General features: G+C 29.9%; 3 protein-coding genes across 3 annotated transcripts; 1 reads left to right on the plus strand and 2 right to left on the minus strand.

Moving 5' to 3' along the window:
* Positions 1 to 610: 610 nt before the first annotated feature.
* On the minus strand, positions 611 to 1,951 carry LOC107425598 (F-box protein At2g26160). The gene has a single exon (XM_016035606.4). The coding sequence runs from the start codon at positions 1,908 to 1,910 to the stop codon at positions 726 to 728; it is 1,185 nt and encodes a 394-aa protein (XP_015891092.3). The 5' UTR covers positions 1,911 to 1,951; the 3' UTR covers positions 611 to 725.
* A 3,953-nt stretch (positions 1,952 to 5,904) lies between these two features.
* On the plus strand, positions 5,905 to 12,516 carry LOC107425597 (isovaleryl-CoA dehydrogenase, mitochondrial). Its single transcript, XM_016035604.4, has 15 exons — positions 5,905 to 6,111; positions 6,750 to 6,833; positions 6,933 to 6,990; positions 7,928 to 8,052; positions 8,144 to 8,188; positions 8,708 to 8,756; positions 8,847 to 8,956; positions 9,685 to 9,761; positions 10,622 to 10,672; positions 10,764 to 10,828; positions 11,076 to 11,230; positions 11,336 to 11,376; positions 11,484 to 11,538; positions 11,614 to 11,670; positions 12,093 to 12,516. Exons 1-15 carry the CDS (start codon positions 6,013 to 6,015, stop codon positions 12,234 to 12,236), a joined length of 1,215 nt encoding a protein of 404 aa, XP_015891090.3. The 5' UTR covers positions 5,905 to 6,012; the 3' UTR covers positions 12,237 to 12,516.
* On the minus strand, positions 12,317 to 13,506 carry LOC107425584 (chitinase 1). Its single transcript, XM_048479048.2, has one exon. It carries the CDS (start codon positions 13,209 to 13,211, stop codon positions 12,405 to 12,407), a length of 807 nt encoding a protein of 268 aa, XP_048335005.2. The 5' UTR covers positions 13,212 to 13,506; the 3' UTR covers positions 12,317 to 12,404.
* Positions 13,507 to 18,383: the final 4,877 nt, after the last annotated feature.

Genomic DNA, 18,383 nt, shown 5'->3' on the forward strand with positions numbered 1-18,383 from the left:
CAATTGTTCTTTAGGTATTTGAATGATCCAAGAACCCACACTGAAAATAGAGCCACAGATTTTTGGCATTAAATAGAAATTTTAAGTAAATTTCAACTGATCAAATATTGCTTCCACACAACATCACAATCAATCAAAATAGTTAGTCCTCAAAAACATAAGACCCAAACTGCTGCCATAAATTGTTCTTTCTTACCTAATGAATTTAATTAATATTTTCAAAAGACAAGTATATAGATTTGTTTGAATTCATACACTTGTTCGTAGAAAATTTTCAAGTTTCATTGTAAAAAGATGAATGCAGGTTCCATTTTCCATGCAGATTTTTTCCATTCACGGTGTTTCATTTCTTACCATCAAAGATGATTGTATCATTCGGTTGATTATCATTCCATTTATTACTATCAAATGTTACCGCTTAAATTTTGTAAGATACATATAGCCTTGCTATTGACCAACCAATTAATATCTCATAAAATTCCAAAATCTAAAAGTTCATTCCTGCTGATGCATTGGATTAAACCTAGCTTCCTTCCAGCTACTTAATTACTAGCTTTAAGCATGCATTTTGTCCGAGTTATAGAGTTAAGCCTATATAGCATGAAAGAAGTAGAGTAAAATACTAAGTCAAAATCTAGAAACATTGAAGAAGTACAAAGTTCTATAAGGAAAAGTAAAATATAAACAAAATATGTCATACTTGCTTTTCAGCATTCAGATGTACACTAAACTGTGCTGAGCCAACACCAGGGCGGCTCGAATATCTCAGAATAGCTGCTTGGCAAAGATCCTAGGTCCTTAATGCTTCCATCTTCCAAGTCAAAAACTCGACATTTACAATTACATGAACTGACTTTTAAATTATCTGTGAAGTAAATGGAGTTCCTTTTGCAACCGGCCAAGTCTCGAGTCGAAAACGAGATAGAGCTGTCATTACTCAAAAGAAATGCTCGGTCACCCAAGCTTTTCACCTCAACCCATCTTCCCCATTCTTGATCCAACTTATAAACTTGGAAACCAACCACAGTAGCATCATAATTATAATGCAACCCAGGAGGTTCAAGGCAGTTCCAAACGCGCTCTTCATCAAGAAACTTATCGATCAAATAAATATCCCCACAAGAATCAATCAAATGCTTCTGCTTTTTCTTCCAGTTGGGCCTATCGATATCATCAGGCAACCGAGGCGAAAACTGAATGGGATTCAAGGACGACGAATCTATCCAATCAACTAAACCCCATCTGTCAACTGCATAGAACTGGCCCTTATGAGAAACAATATCATGGTAATAAAACCTTTCACCAGCTAGAAAGCTCCATTGATCATCTCCCAGTTTCCAAAAACCCAGCAGTCCATCATAAACAGATGCAAACTCGGCAAAACCGATCCCCGACCCAGAATTATCCAACTTAACCACAACTTTATTAGCAGAAACAGACCGACTAGAAAATCCCATGGAAAACGTAAGCGCATAAGAAATTCCTAATTCGACGACCCGAAAATCCAATAAATTCAATACCTCTTGAGATTTGCGAGGGAAATGTCTGACTCCGGGGTTAAAGGGGAGGAACAGACGCATTTTGCCAGAATCAGAGTCTTGAAGCTTCACCAGCCAACCCTTAACCTTAGAAGATGACGATGATGATAAAGTTGATGGTTGGACATGGAAGAGCCTGGTCTGAGAGACACTAACGGTGGTAAATGCGAATGGATCAGGACCAGGAACGTGGAATCCGAGTGGAAGAGAAGGAGTTTGGATGGTGGGGTTTGGAAGGATAGAGAAACGCCATGATTTACAGACGCTGCGAAATCTTATTACATCGATCGGGGTTTGGAGGAGTTTTGCGATGTTTTCCCACAATTCCTTTGGAAGCTCTGCCCAATTCGCCATTCTATGTTTCTTTCCCATTTCTCCTCCCAACCCCGGCCAACAAAGAAAAAATCAGATTTTATTTTTTATTTTTTATTTTTTATTATTTATTTTTTTAAGGGTAAACAAACTCTCCGTTTCTAAAGTTTTTTTTTTTAATTAATTTTTTTTATTTTATTTTAATTTACACTTCCTCTTTTTAAAAATTGCACATGCTTTTTTTTTTTTAAATGAACAGTTTTTTTTCAATTCTAAAACAATTTTACACGGTACCAAATTTTTACATATTTTTATTTAAATATAGAATAACTATATAGTATTATTTTTTTCATATTATTATTTAAATATATAAAAAATATAAAATAATCTTATATAATATTTTTAATATTTAAAATATCCACAATTTATACAATTTTAATTAAATCAAAAAATATTTTTTTTTCACAAATTATTTAAAAATCAAACACCACTCTATCAAAATTCTTCACAATATTTTTGGACAAAACTGATAGTTATAAAAATTTCACAATTTTTTTTTTTTTCGGTTAGAGGACTTTTAGACAATAAAAAAATATATTTATTGGAGTGTTAGGTTTTAAAATCATAAACGTCTCTAAAGATATTCGATTATATACTTTTGAATATATTTTAGACATATTTGAGACGTTTAATCGCATACATCTGAATATATTTGAAATATTTGTGCATGAAAATATTTAATTGCATACTTTTAAATGCATTTAAAATATTCAATCATATAAAGAATTCGAAATGAAAAGGTTTACTTTGACCATTAAGAGTAGGTAACTTATTACCTGCGTCTTTGTTTCTATTATATTCTATCTCTTGTATCACATTATGTTCTGCAATATTTAACAATCATCGCCAATACCTTGGCATAGGTATGAATCTATACAAGGAAACACATTTTCCATTTGTTGGTTATTAGAGGCATCCTGAAAATGTCCAGGTCGAAATTTGATTTTCAAATTAAATTTTCAATCAGTGGATGCTACCAAAGGGAGTGCCGATGGCATATGAAAGAAGGAAGAGACTCATATAATGGCAGAGGCGCACGCTGACTAATTGAAGTAATGAGCATCTCCTAAACACATCTGAAATATTCATATCTAAAAACATTTAATAGCATACTTCTACATATATTTAAAATGTTCAATCATATATTTCTGAACATATTTGAAATATTCAATATTATAATTCTGAATACAAATATGTTTAATTAATAAATATCTTTAATAATACTTTTAAATGGGAGTAAAAATATAAATTTATCATAGAACTGTATAAAATATAAATTTATCATAGCACTGTATAAAATTTATTTGGTAGTGCAATTAAAATTTCTCTTTTAAAGTTTACTGGCCAATAAATAAGCTTTTATTTTTATAATGACAAAAAAATACCTTGAATATAAAATATTAAAATAAAAGAGTTTTAATAAAATAAGTAAACTTTGCCATTAAATTAACATATGCATATAAACAAATTTAATATTTTATAGTCTATTTTAATTTTTTGACAAATAAATTTATTTATAAAATAACTTCTAAAGAGATTGGATTTTTTTTTTTTTTTGGTTTACCTTTTTATATTTTATGTCAAAGGTGTTTTTTTTATTACAAAGAAAAAAAATTAAATTATATTTCACAATTTGACTAAAGGAACTAGAATTTATAAAAGATAATTTTATTAAAAATAATTGTATTCTCAATTTTTTAAATTCAAATTAATTTATTATTTGTAAGTCTTAAATATTTTTGTATAAATTAAACACATTGTAAAATAATTAAGAGGAAATTGAATTTCAAAAATATGATTTCTAATAAACTAATTCATGATAATTAATTTTTTTCAAAATTTTAACACTTTCTAAATAGGGCCTAAAAAAATGTATTCAATTTATATTTTAAAAGATTTTTATTATTATTACTTTTTTTTTTAGTTACTAACTCTTACATAATTTATTAAGGGGTCTATCTAATCATAATTTTAAAAGATTTTTATTAAATTTAAAAATTGGAATGTATTCAATAAAAGACTTTATAAAAGCTTGAAAATGTTCAATAAAAGAATTTTTTAATAGTCCATAAGGATTAGGGGTATTCAATTAAAAAGGAAAGGTATTTGATTTAGATTTTAATAGAAATTTATTAAATTTTTAAAGTGATTGATTTTTTTAGATTTGATAGATTTTTATAAAGTTTTATAGAACTATAAAAATTTTCTTTGACTTTTATAGATTTTGTTTTAAAATATTTTAACATCCATTCATAGAGTTTCACTAATTTCTAAATATAATGGAGAATTTATAATAACAAAATTATAATTTTTCATGACAATAAAAATATTACTCTTAAAAGGATAGAAAAAATATAAATCACCTTAAAAATGAAAAATTAGTCATACAAGTAGCAGTAAAAATTCATAGAGATAAAAACCCATTTTATTTTTTGTACATGTTAAGAATGAGTATAAAAACCGATTTTATGTTTTTGTATATATAACGAAACGAGTAACTTTAACGGTTGAGCACCAGTATATAGGAAGATTTTAGATATTTTGTATCGTAGGTGATTTATTTAAAAAAAAAAAAGAATAAGTATAAAATAATAATGATAATAATAATTAGCTGACTCTTTTTGGATCCAAATCACAAGTGCATTACACTTTGATATGTTCACACACACACACGTATATATATATATATATATATATAAAAGAAAATAAATTATATAGTATTCTATTATTATTAAAAACAAAATCGATAACTGCTTGTTTAAGAACATACAGTTAAGAAAAGAAAATATAGGACATACAAAATGGTCAAACACTTTAAATTCAATCATCTTCTAGATAAAGCCATGAGATCTACATATTTGGTAAAGTAAATGAAAAAAGGAATATTACCAATTATTTATTAGTATTTTCATGTTTATACCAATGTGAAAATCGGTGGAGAAACAAAAAAAAATAAAAAAAATAAAAAATCTAACTATGATGGTAGGTATTTTAATTTTAATAAATAAGAAATAGATGCAATTTTCTAAATAAAAAACATAAATATAAATACAAATAACAAATGTATTTTTTTCAATTAAAAAAATTCTTTACATTTGTTTTTTAATTTTTAGTTTAATTTTTATTTCGTTATTTCGGTAGAATTTTTTTGGTTGGGTTTAAGCAATTATTTTGAATTTTTAGTGTAATAAGAATATAAAAAAATCCAATTTTATTTTAATTTTTACATTTTGATATACTTTTAGGCTTAAAAATATTTAATTATTATTGTGGATATTTTAATTTAAATTAAAAAAAAGAATAATATTTTTTTAATTTCTAAAAAATGTATGATGACATGAGCACGATGTCACATTGCTGTTAGCAAGTCAAATTTAATAGCATTATTAGAAATTAGACTAATTTTTGTTGATTTGGAAATTTTAAAGCCTGAATCGCTTAATTAAAAATTTAGTATTCATATTGCATAAACTTTAAACCTTAGATTACTATAATGCAATTTCTCTTAAATTATATTTATATTATTTATGTTAGCCATGTCATGATTCGTGCTATCTTTAGCACATCATAAACTCATATCTTGCTTAGGGAAGCACGGTCCATTATGTGCTTTGTACTATGTGCGACATGGTTTGTATTGTATCGTGCTCAATTGTTAAAAAAAATGGGATATTAATTTTTAATTTTAATCTTTATTAATTGGCAATTTGGCACATGATTTTATCTTATTACAATATTGAATAATTTTCCATAAATACGTAAGAAGAAAAAAGAAAAAAAAAAGTATTAACACAGTTTACCAATAAATAATTTACTGTAATTGTAAGGATTGAGTAGCACCTTTATAAAGAAAATATATTACACCATTTTGCACACCTAAGTCATAACTGGCACTTTCATCTTTTGTATGATTTATTTATTTATTTATTTTTTGAAAAACTTTCTTTTTAACGGTTTTTTATTATCCAACTCTGCAGGCTCTGCATTTTATGCAATATATAAACTCTTTATGCGACAACCCTGTAAGGCATCAAAGTTTCTCTCTCTTCTCTCTCTCTCTCTCTCCAATCTGTTTTCTCATTCATCCTAAAGCGGAGTGAATATGCAGAGGGTCTTGGCAGCGAAGTCTGCAATTTTTACAAGACATAGATGGTTTTCTTCTTTTTCCAACTCTCTACTCTTCGATGATACTCAAATACAGGTCTCGTTCTCTCTCTCTCTCTATATATGTATGTAAACACATATGTAAATTATATATATGTATGTATATATATATGTAGACAATTTATTTCCTGGGCCCTTTACCACTTTAATTTTTTCTCCCATAAATTATAAATTCTCATGCCCCTATAAGCTTAAAGCTTTTTAATCGAGGTGCTCATTATTCAAAACACATAGGATGTATAAGTGCTCTGATTTAAAAAGTATCCCATTTATATTTAAGAAGAAGAAGAAGATGATGAGTAGGAGTTGCTGTGCTTGTTGTGGAGCATGGGCACAAAAAACTATGGTTGGATTGGACCTGTGTAGAGGAGCTGTGCTTGTGGCCGTAGGGTTCTAATTTGGTGTAAAGAAAAAAAAAAAAAATTGAAAAAAAAAAAGAAACAGAAAAAATGGTGTTTTGAAACATCAGCATTAGGTACCCATTAGATAAATTCATGTTGTACATATTCACTTTTTATCCAAAAAAAAAAAAAAAAAGAAGTTATTATATTACTTATTTATGTATGCATATATACATACATATATTTTTAAACTGGTTGAGGCCAATTCTGTATATCAACTGTTATATGTCAGTTTGTTTATTTATTTTTTTATTTTGTTTTTTGTTGCTTACAGTTTAAAGAAAGTGTTGCTCAATTTGCCCAAGACAATATTGCCCCCCATGCGTCAAAAATAGACCAAACAAATACTTTTCCAAAGGTATAATTTCAGCATTCTTTTAGCATATGTGTATAGACTTTGTTAAGTAAGTATTTTACTGTAGTTTTTTTTTAAATTTTATTTTTTTTCTCACTCCAGGAGGTCAACTTATGGAAACTCATGGGAGATTTTAATCTTCATGGAATTACTGCACCAGGTAAAATTTCATGATGATATAGAAGAGCATACCTTAAAACAGTATGTTACTAAAAAGGATTTTTGACTTCCTTGACTGTTCATAAATCTTTGTTTTTGAATACTTTTCTTTACTACTTATCTGGGAATACCAAATACCTTGAGTGCTAACTAAGCCTGTCCTTTGTTTGTGTAGAGAGTCAATTTCGGGAATTGTTTGAGAAACTATTATTTCTATATTTGTTTGAATCTGCTTCTTTTTGAGATACTTTTGGTTACTCAAGTGTTTTGTTTGAATCTGCTTTGTTGTGTGATACTTTTGGTTACCGAAGTGTTTTAGGACCACCTGTATGTAATTTCACAAATAGTCTCCCTTATAGCTATTGAAATCTAGACTATCAGATAAATCAAACAATATCTCATTTTTGAAGCATTTATAATATGTAGTTACTTTAATCAATCAATACTACCTAGCCAAGCTAGATTGAATTAAGGTTTTGTATTGTTTATTTATCCCCATGTAGATGACACACACCCACCCACCCATGCACCCTGGGAACTATCACTCAAATCATCGTGAGAGAGGCATGATGACATGGAAAGTGCTAAAGGTTATCAATTCTCCAATAGGTTTCGAATTGGGAATAGTCAGTTCTCTCTTTTGGTTGTAGGATAGATGACTAGTTACTCATAAGGCATCGTTGAAACCAAAAGAAAATCATTGTTTGTTTGGTAGAAAGGATAGAACAATTAAGGTTGATTGCAAAGTGGGAGTGATGGAAACACTATTTCTCTGAGGATGGTTCTGGGGTAAGTTTCTTAAATTTTGGGAATGGTGGAACTTATAATTAATTTAATGAAGAAGAACATTAACAATTAATACTTCATTCGATGCTCATAGCTTGTGTAGTTTGATAATGTCTATTTTCATAAATTCATAACTCTTGATTCTCTCATAGAGGAATATGGAGGGCTTGGTCTTGGTTACTTGTATCACTGTATGGCTCTAGAAGAAATCAGCCGTGCTTCAGGGTCTGTTGGCCTCTCTTATGGTGCCCATTCTAACCTGTGCATTAACCAACTGGTAAGAAATAGAGCTTAGAAGCATTTTGGATAATTACTTGCATTGTTTACTACAAGTTTTCACTCTATTGGATGTTCACCTGTTTTGGTAGGTGAGGAATGGAAGTCCTACTCAGAAGCAGAAGTATTTGCCAAAGGTTCACATATTTCTATCTCATTTTCCTTTATGTTATTTTCTCCTAAGCTTTACCACAAATAACAAATTCTGGCTGACTTCCCATGTTTTTCATTAAATTGAAGTTCATTATTCGATATCTTGAAGGATCATCATGGTACTGTATTTCATTCATGATGTGCATTCTAGTCCTTGCCATTTCAAATACTCAGCAATTTGGTTAAAATGACTTAGCAATGAGTTTCTTGTTTTATTTATTTTTTGTTGCATAAGTAAACAAGTTTAACTATAGTAGAATCCGGGAAAGGAGCCATAGAGTGACTAATCTTGGTAATCTGAGGCAATCAGATAATTCCTGGGTGGATAGAGTTCAAGACTGAATCATCTCTATATTTGGCATCCATTCTGTCCCCTTACTATATTAGAAGAAAATCTTTCCACTTACTTTATTTAAGATGCTTTATTGTTTCCATTTTAAGTCCTTTTATTTTTGGTAGGGAGATCCTTTTTGACTAAGCAAGTGTTAACTTTTCTTGTGAAGCTTATCAGTGGGGAGCATATAGGAGCTCTAGCAATGAGTGAACCCAATGGTAGCTACTTTGTCTCCTTGTGTTTGTAGAGATTCTAAGGATTATGTGGGTTTTCTTTTTGGATTAAGTTGGTTGTTTCTGTTTTTTCAGCTGGTTCTGATGTTGTTAGCATGAAGTGCAAGGCTGATCGTGTAGATGGGGGTTATATTCTAAATGGGAACAAGATGTGGTGCACTAATGGTCCAGTTGCTCAAACATTGGTATTCATTTGTTTGAATTGCTTTCCTTTAACTATGGCTAGTTATTAATACTGATTCTCTGCTCCTTTTTCTTGGTCTTTGTTTTTTGGTTAATAATGTATGGCTTGAGAAATTGAAGGTTATCTCTGTCTAATTTTATTTTAATATATCTTAAGGAAAGGACTGTTACTAACACTATGTTTACGGAAGATAAAAATTTGTAAAACTGCATGGGATAAAGTCTGGTAATGTCTACTTTATTTTATCTTTTACTTTCACTTTCTTCTCCCATGATTATGAGGATTTTAAACATACCGTAGTGCAAATGTTGGACAAGCAATGGATTGTGTTCCATCAATCATATTTGTTAACTAGCCTTAGGAGCACACGGAGCACACTTTTGTGCCAGTTGGTCAACTTTCTGGAAACAGTAGTGCTGGAATTATTCCAGCCAATATAAATAGCTAGTCTTAGATAAGAAACCTATTCTTTTATTTAGGAGATAGGACAGCTAGCTTGACAACAAATGTAGAATCCATTAAATAGCTACTGGCATCATTTCATTACCAATTGTTGAAATGAGATGATTGTCTTTGTTTTTGAACTAATTGTTGTCCTTCACTTTTGATGTGAGGAGATACTATTATGTGTTGGGGTGCATCGTTTTTGTTATATGATTGTCCCTTTTGTGTAGACAAATCTATGTGGTTAATATTATTTATTAGAACTAAAGTTTTGAGTTTGATCAGGTTGTTTATGCAAAAACAGACGTATCCGCAGGATCAAAAGGAATTACAGCATTCATCATTGAGAAGGGAATGCCTGGGTACTTCTTCACCCCTCTCCTAATTCAAATTGGCAATTCTTCTATGCAATCAAGTTTGTCAAATTAATGGAAGGGGGGGGGGGGGGGGGAAAGGAAGAAGTTATGTCAAATTAGGATATGACGGGGTACAAATGAGGTTGGATGATTAATTTTGAATAGCATTAGGATGAAGGAGAATAAAAATATTGTTTAACCAATTAATGGAGAACCATAGCCACTTTTGTCAACCCTTTTCAAAATTTGATTCCTGATGTGCTCATGCAAATAACTTTATCGTTGGTGTAGTCCAAATGCATACTAATTAGAATGGGACATCTAAGAGGCTTCCAGCCATTAGAAAACATAGCTACTTAAAATCTCATTTTCATGTAGTTAAAACTACTTTACTAGCAGTGTGTAATCTTTGATATACAGAGTTCGGTCCACTTCTTATCATTTTAGGCTTTCAAGATTAGTGGCAACGTTGTATTATATGTTTGTTGTATGTCAGGTTTTAATGAGCAGGCCTACACATAGGGGGGAGTATTGATATGTTTTAGCTTAATATACAAAGCTGGGCCCATTTCCTATCAACTTAGACTTTGGAATTAGTGGTAACATATCATCGAATTAGAGCCTAGTGACCTTTAAGGTCTTCTATATGAATCCTACTGACTCCTAATTCTGTCAACTAATTGTGCCATCTTTGTAAGAGCCAATTTATGTCCTTTGCAAATGGGAAGGCTTACTCTTGAGTGCGATTGTTAAAACTATTTTCTTGTACTACTGTGTAATCTTGATCTAGTGCCTAATTCCTATCAGCTTATGCATTTGGAATTTGTGAGAACTTAACACATTTAGTTTTGTCTCTGTCGCTGCAGATTCAGCACTGCCCAGAAACTGGACAAGCTTGGCATGCGAGGAAGTGATACGTATGTCTGCAAATTCCAAGTAAAATTATCTATAGGTGGAGTCCATCCTCATTCTCTTTCTTCTACTAACAGTGGCAGTGTTGTTGAGCAGATGTGAACTTGTCTTCGAGAATTGCTTTGTTCCAGAAGAAAATGTTCTTGGAGAGAATGGAAAAGGTCTAGCAACAATTCAATCTTGCAATTACTTTTATGAAATCAATTAATTTGGCAAATGCATGTTGGTCTATAATAGAACAAATATCAGATATTGCACATTAAGTACTTGATTCTTTTGTTATTATTATTATTATTATTATTTTTTTTTTGGTAAGGATATCAACCTGATTGCTCATGTGATTTTGAACCATGCAAATTATGTTTCATAAGATCCATAACACATTTCTTATTCTGCTTTTTTTTTTAGGAGTCTACGTCATGATGTCAGGATTAGATTTGGAAAGACTTGTTTTAGCAGCTGGTCCTCTGGGAATCATGCAGGCATGTTTTGATGTTGTCCTACCATATGTTCGACAGCGAGAGCAATTTGGTCGCCCGATTGGGGAATTTCAGTTTATACAGGTTCATGCTTGTCTTTCACAGAACTTATCTTGCTGATGTTGTTCTAGCTGATTCTGTTTGTGTTAATTCTAGCCATATGCTTTACTCAAACTGTAAAAATAACAGGGAAAAGTTGCTGACATGTATACTTCTTTACAATCCTCAAGGTAAATATGCTTCAGTTTCCATTATGCACTGTTCTTTTCGATTTCTTATTTACTTATATTGATGTTTAATCATCTCACCTCTGTTTTTATGTTTGCGTTGTTCTCAGATCCTATGTATATTCTGTTGCAAGGGACTGTGACAATGGAAAAGTTCAACCTAAGGTACTATTGTGCGGTCTGAATTCGTTTCACCAGTTTTTAGGTTTGAATTGACTCTTGTGGGTATAAAATTTACAGGACTGTGCTGGAGTAATACTATGTGCAGCTGAAAGAGCCACACAAGTTGCTTTGCAGGTGAGTGAGAAAACTCTTAACACTTCTATTCTAATCTGCACACTTCTAATAGCTCTTTGCTTGGGAAATTCTTTGACAAAAAGAGAAATTTTCCAAGAAAATTTCGTTCGAACTAATCAAGTTTATATTGCCTTGCTACATAGATCACACCTTATTCCCACTTTCATTAAAAATATCAAAATTTCTGCCACGTTGTTTTTCGAAGTAAAAATTTCAAAATTCATCCAAATCCACTGTGAATTGGTTAGCATCTGACTTCTATTAAGAATAGAGGCTGACCTTTTGTGGTGATAAGATTAGAGGCTGACCTGCTTGTTCAATATGCACTTGAAATATATTTTTGAATAAAAAAAATTACAAGTAAATCTTTCTTTTATGCCTATCAGCTGTGTCATTTACAAGCCTATACTGGAAATATGCAGGCTATACAATGTCTTGGTGGTAATGGTTATGTGAATGAGTACCCAACTGGTCGTCTTCTACGTGATGCTAAACTTTATGAGATTGGGGCAGGGACGAGTGAGATAAGGAGGATGATAATTGGTCGTGAGCTCTTCAAGGAGTAGCGAGATGAACGGACTAAAACAAATCGATTGCTGTTTTATGAAATAACCTCCAAATACAAAACCCAACACCACACCAAGAATAATATAGGAAGATTTAATGCTTGACATGGAGGAAGCACAAGGGCTTATAGCTTTTGCATGTGAATTTGTACAATACATTTATGGATATCAAACACTCGTAGAATTAAGCAAGTATTGCTGTAATTTCCTCTGATAATAATAATTGTTAGAGGAAGAAGCATCAGCTGAGAAGATCATAATCCCGTTGATTTGAAACCCACTCCCCTCCGACGGGCTTAAAGCATCAAAAAATGCGTTCCCTTGATTGCCTCTTTCATTGACTTCATAGCTAGGAAATAGCTTATTCGTACCAAACTGCAATGATCGAAATCTAAACGATTCCAAATACCCTTTTGGGGTCTTAACTTTATCAGTATAGAATTGATAATTGACAAAGTCTATAACACCTTCATAACCATTCAAGAGCTCAATGTAGGGTTCAGCAGTCCTGTAAAATGGTGCAATGGTGGCTAAAGAAATGACCGTTTGTTTTTTCATAAGGGTGATGAGCTCCCCAATGCAATAAGCAAAAGTTGTATTCCGTTTTGGGAATCTTTCATAATCTATATCTATTCCATCAAGATGGTAAGATTTCGATAAGGATCGAAGGGATGAGAAAGCGTTAGATATCCATTCCTTGGGGTCCACAGGGTCATACCAACGAAGGACCTTATCTCCAAGGCTCCAGCCAGAAAGGCTAGCCAAGACTTTTATGTTTGGGTGGCTTGCTTTCACGTCTGCAATGGAATCTGCGGTTAATGAAGAAGCCCAATAGAGTGAGAATTTGCCATTTTGGGGATTGCCTGATGGGTCTGCATCAATGGCAAAGCTAAGTATGAAGTGGAAGTCGATGCCATCTTCAATAGGTACTCGATCTAGAGTTATAGGAATCCCTGTGGCTCCAATATACTCCATAATTACCTTCCCATCTGAATATTTTTTTATAATTTGTAAGCAAAATAGAAACTGATAAACTTAGATTATATATATATATATATATATATATATATAGTTTTGATAGGATAAAAGCTTTCTAAGAGACTTTTGGAGAGGGATATAATATGTTAACTGCTACATAGAATAAAATATATATATAATCAACCTTGAAAATTTTGAATTAACCATAAGCAATAACTAAAATTGGATCCCACATATTTTCATTGCTCTTTCCTTATTTAGGTTTTATTTTTAAAATTTTTTTTAAAAATATTTAAATGATATGTCATTGATTGGATGATGTAGATTGATATATGGGAGCCATTCTCCATAAGTTATTCACAAGGCCTTATTACCATAACAATTCTCTTTCCATATACAGTTTTGATATACTGAGAAATTTATGAGGAAAGATTATGAAGAATAGTCATCTATAGCCAACAGATTTACATGATTTGATGAATTCAAGTCCAATTCAGATAGGGATGGCAATTTGACTTGGGTTGCCTCATCTTCACGAAGCATTGCCCTTAAAAAGGCGAGGATTCCCCGATTAATTGAGGTGGTGGGGCAGGGACAAGGCAAATTTTTTTTGTCACAGAGTAGGGTTGGGGCAAGCTAAGGAATAGAGTTCCTCTACCGTGTTCTGCCCAGTTTACATAATAATAATAATAATAATAATAAATACTATTATTATTTATTTTTTATAATTTATGTGTATCTTTTGTTTGGTTTGAAAAAAAAATATGAAAATACTAGGAGAAGTTTATGTGAAAAATTTTAAGAAAATTTAAGTTTTTAAAAATAAAATTAAAAATACAATTAAATGGGGAAACAAGGCCAAGAATGAGGATTCCCACCCCATCATAACTCCCCAGTCCACCGGGATTATGGCAGAGATGGTGATGGGGAATCCCTGTGGGGTTAGGATTGATAGAGCCTGCACCCCCCAGTTGGCATCACTAGACTCAAGTGAGGATATCCTCAGTCTAAAAAGGTTGGAGATAAGTGGGCTTAATCATTTAAAAAGGTTAAACTGTTGTATTATATGTAATATCAAGTATGTCCTATAAAATATGTATAATCTAACAGTTCTAAATTTAAATAACTAATGCCATTAATTTTCTAACTTAAAAAGTTTGAAAATCTTTACCTAAATACCATTATATACATATATATATATATATATATATATATATATATTGGTAAAATATTTATTTATTATATGTGAATGATGGTAAAAGTGTTGAATTACCATTTTCACCAAAAGGCTACTAGGAGATGGGTTATTATTACATGTTTCACCTTAGCGCGAAGGAATGAATCATGTCTAATAACTATAATACTTTGATCCTAATGTAACAAGTGCTAAGGTTACAGCATACCATTTGGGTTTTCAAAATCAAATTCAAATGGCATTATACCAATGCACCTAACAAATAAATTGTTACTGTATAAGTATTTGTTATTTAACTAAACAAGGAATCTATATCATATACATATATACAGTTCGGTTCTCATCAGGATATTTTTATGATATTCACATTTGGATACTCATGTATTTTTTGATATTTATAAGTATCTATTATTTAACATCGAAATTTTTTTAGGATGTCCTAGTGAGAGAATTATTATACATAGATACATATATATATATATATATATATATATATACAGTCATGTCCAAATTAGGTTTTAATATCAATATTTCATTTTTTAGCGCTTGGATCGTATTAATAACTGAAATTTAAAATTATATTTATTAATAATTGAATCCCAACAGAGTACTTTAATTTTAAATAAAGTTTTAATATACCACTTAACCCATATTCAATTATTTTTCAAATTTTAAAAAAACCGGATAATAAAACTTTCAAATTGTTCTGGTGTAAGTTCGATTATTTATATATATATATATATATATATATTTACGTCATTGGTTTTTATGATTATGAAGAAAAATGTAATGAAAATTATGTTCATATAATTGGAAAATAAGAATTATTTATATTTATCTTTCCATGAAAACAAGTCTTAATTTCATTTTTCCCCTTTTCTTATAAGAATTCTAACTCCAAACATTATTATAAAAAATAAAAAATAAAAATAAAATAAAAAATAAAAAGAAAAAAAAGAAAAAGATGGCCCTATTGTAATAACTAAAACATGGAGAACAACCATTCATGATTCTGGTTAAAAAGAGAGAGAACACATATATCTTGACGGAAAATCATAACTAACTTTAATTCATTGCATAAAGTGCTTATGAGTACATACCACAAAATTGCTAAAAACTGCAGCAATGAGGAGAATGAGGTGAACCTTGATCATCACGGTATCCTGTATTGTGGGTTATTCTATAATATTGGTAGCTAGTTCATATACATTGTCAAAAACATAATGCTTTACTTATTGATTTAGCCGGCCAAAATACTCTCAGTTGGAATAAGCCTAATTTAGCTGAAGGTTCTAATAATTAGACAAATTTATAATAATATGTTCAAGAGAATTAATATAATTTAATTTCAGGTGTTAGTTTATTGTCTCTAAGTAAGGAATCATTCAATAGTTTATATTAATTAATATTATTATGATCAGATTTCTTGTTTGTATGCATGACCCTGTCAAGTCTATTTCTGGACGTAGACTTCAATTTCTAGCAAAGAGCAGCACTTGTTTTAGCCGTCGAGGTTAGATTGCCAACAGACAAACGTGCATTCAAAGAATGCCATATGTCATATAATTAAGATGTAACCAAATGCTTAAAATATGAGTGTCGATGTAAAAATCAAGGTTGTGATATAATATGGATGGAAATATATATATATATAAAAGAAAATGTTATGATGGGGGAAGTTATCCATTATATGGAGGGAGACAAACCATCAACAATCTCATCAGATCATATATACCATGCATATTTGATGGTTTTAGACGATGGCTGTCACCGTCGGAGACTTCGCCCAGTAGCAAACTTGTATGTATGTATATATATATATATAAACATACAAAAATTTAGAGGAAATTTTTTTTTTTTAAATTTCTGCTTTTCTATTTTTTTGTTTTTTTGGTATACAATTATTTATCATTTTGATAATAAAAGGTTAAAAAAGTTTGGTCTCCAGTATATTTTCTTTATTGAGCTTTTTACACTGGTCATTGACAATTACAGTAATTATTTATTAGTAAATTATGGTGGATTAAATATATTTAGTAAATATAATTAGTTTCTATTTGAAAAGTGTCCAAGTTTGAAAAAAAATTAATTTTTTGAATTTAGTTTTTTGAAAAATTCCTTTTCTTTTTGTTTTGTTTAGTAAATAATAGGTAAATTAGGACTCGTAAAAAAATTAATATTCTAATAATAAATTAAAGGCAAAATTTGTATTGTTTTAAAAAAAATCCTTAAACTTTTTTCCTAGGATTCTTCAAGAAACACCTCCATTGGAAAAAATAATTTTCCTACATATCTTTCCATATATATATGAGAATCTAATTCTTTTAATTTATAGTTCGCCATTTTAAAATAAATATTTAAATTGACAAAAATCATTACATTTTCAAAAAAATTAAATTCCCACTAATTTTACCATTATCTAGATGAGGCATTTAGGCAAATTATACGAAACTAGTTATATATGTATCCTTAACCTTGCATAAAAAAAAAAAGAAAAAAAAAAAACTCCTAAAGACAAATTATCACTAAAAATTACTAGGGAAAACTACCCTTAGATATTAAAAAAGATTTTTAAAAATTTAAAATTTAAAATTACATATATGTGCACCTATTATGTATGTCAGAATTTTATTAGCAATTAATCAACTCAAAATAAATTAAAAACTAAACAAATAATTTAAAAAAAAAATCCTAAAAACATAAATAATGTATTAACTATCAAATATTTTATGTACAATTAGAAACCATCATCTAAAACTGAAAATTAGGTGCTCGGTTGGTATGGCTTTAGTTTTTGGATTTTAAGTTTTTCTATATAACTGTGTATAATTTGCTTATTTTAAAATTAGAGTTTGCTAGGCATCTCGATGAACTATATATATTCGCTTAAGAAAATATCTAAAAAACTACAAACTTAAAGGAAAACATAATAAAAATTGTCTGAAATAGTTTTCAATTTGATTTTTACATTGCAAATGTCTAAAAATTCTAACCACTACTAATTAACATCCATAAATATTTCATACAAGCAAGTTAGACACAATTAGATAGAAAAACTAAAACCAACACAATATTAAATGACACCATATGTGAACAATTTTAATTAAAAAGAAAGACACCGTATTTGAACAATTTTAATTATAAAAGTTTAATTTTTAAAACTTTAGTTAATTAATATTTGTTAATTATAATTTTAAACCAAAGTAAAAATAAAAGAACTAATTAAGATAATAAAATTTTAATACAAAATCTAAAATAAAGGACAGATTCATTAAGATCCACAAGTAGATATGAGGAATGCATATGGGCATAAAATAAATATATAAAAGCAAATATTAAAAAAATTAAGAGAAAAAAAATTGAAGGGAATGTGATAGAACTGCTCCTAAGGACTTTTTCGAGCATCTAAGATGGCTTCACCTATGAAAATCCCACTAAATCAGGATTGAGAGTTTAGTGGGACGTTTCCATAAATTGGATATAACTCAATAAGTAAAAAGAGAGAAAAATAATCATTTTTAATAATAATTCTAAATCATAATCATACCCATCAATGGTTCCAATTCATGAAAAAAAAATTTTTTTGAAATAAGCATACATATTAAGTTAATCTACCAAAGTATACTAAAAGAAAATAAATGAGTCTAAATATAAATAAAACAAATTATAATAGTCTCATAAGAAAGTAGGAAAGAGACAATACATCAACAGTGGAAAAGTGTCGAACGTGAAGATATGATAATAACGAAATATATTAAGGTGATGATGATAAACAGTACCCAGATATAGCACACATTAGCTGTCAGCCAAAGCCTAGGAGAAAAGTTTAAAAATACAAAATTATTGTTAGGACCCATCTAGAAGCCCTTCATTTAATCATAAATAAGCCTTGATATCAGGGAAAACACTACCACACCATTCTATAAAAAAATCCGACAGCATCTCCTCTAAGGGTTAAATATACCCAAAAAATT

This window comes from Ziziphus jujuba, chromosome 7 (assembly GCF_031755915.1).
Source record: "Ziziphus jujuba cultivar Dongzao chromosome 7, ASM3175591v1".
Classification (NCBI taxonomy): domain Eukaryota; kingdom Viridiplantae; phylum Streptophyta; class Magnoliopsida; order Rosales; family Rhamnaceae; genus Ziziphus; species Ziziphus jujuba.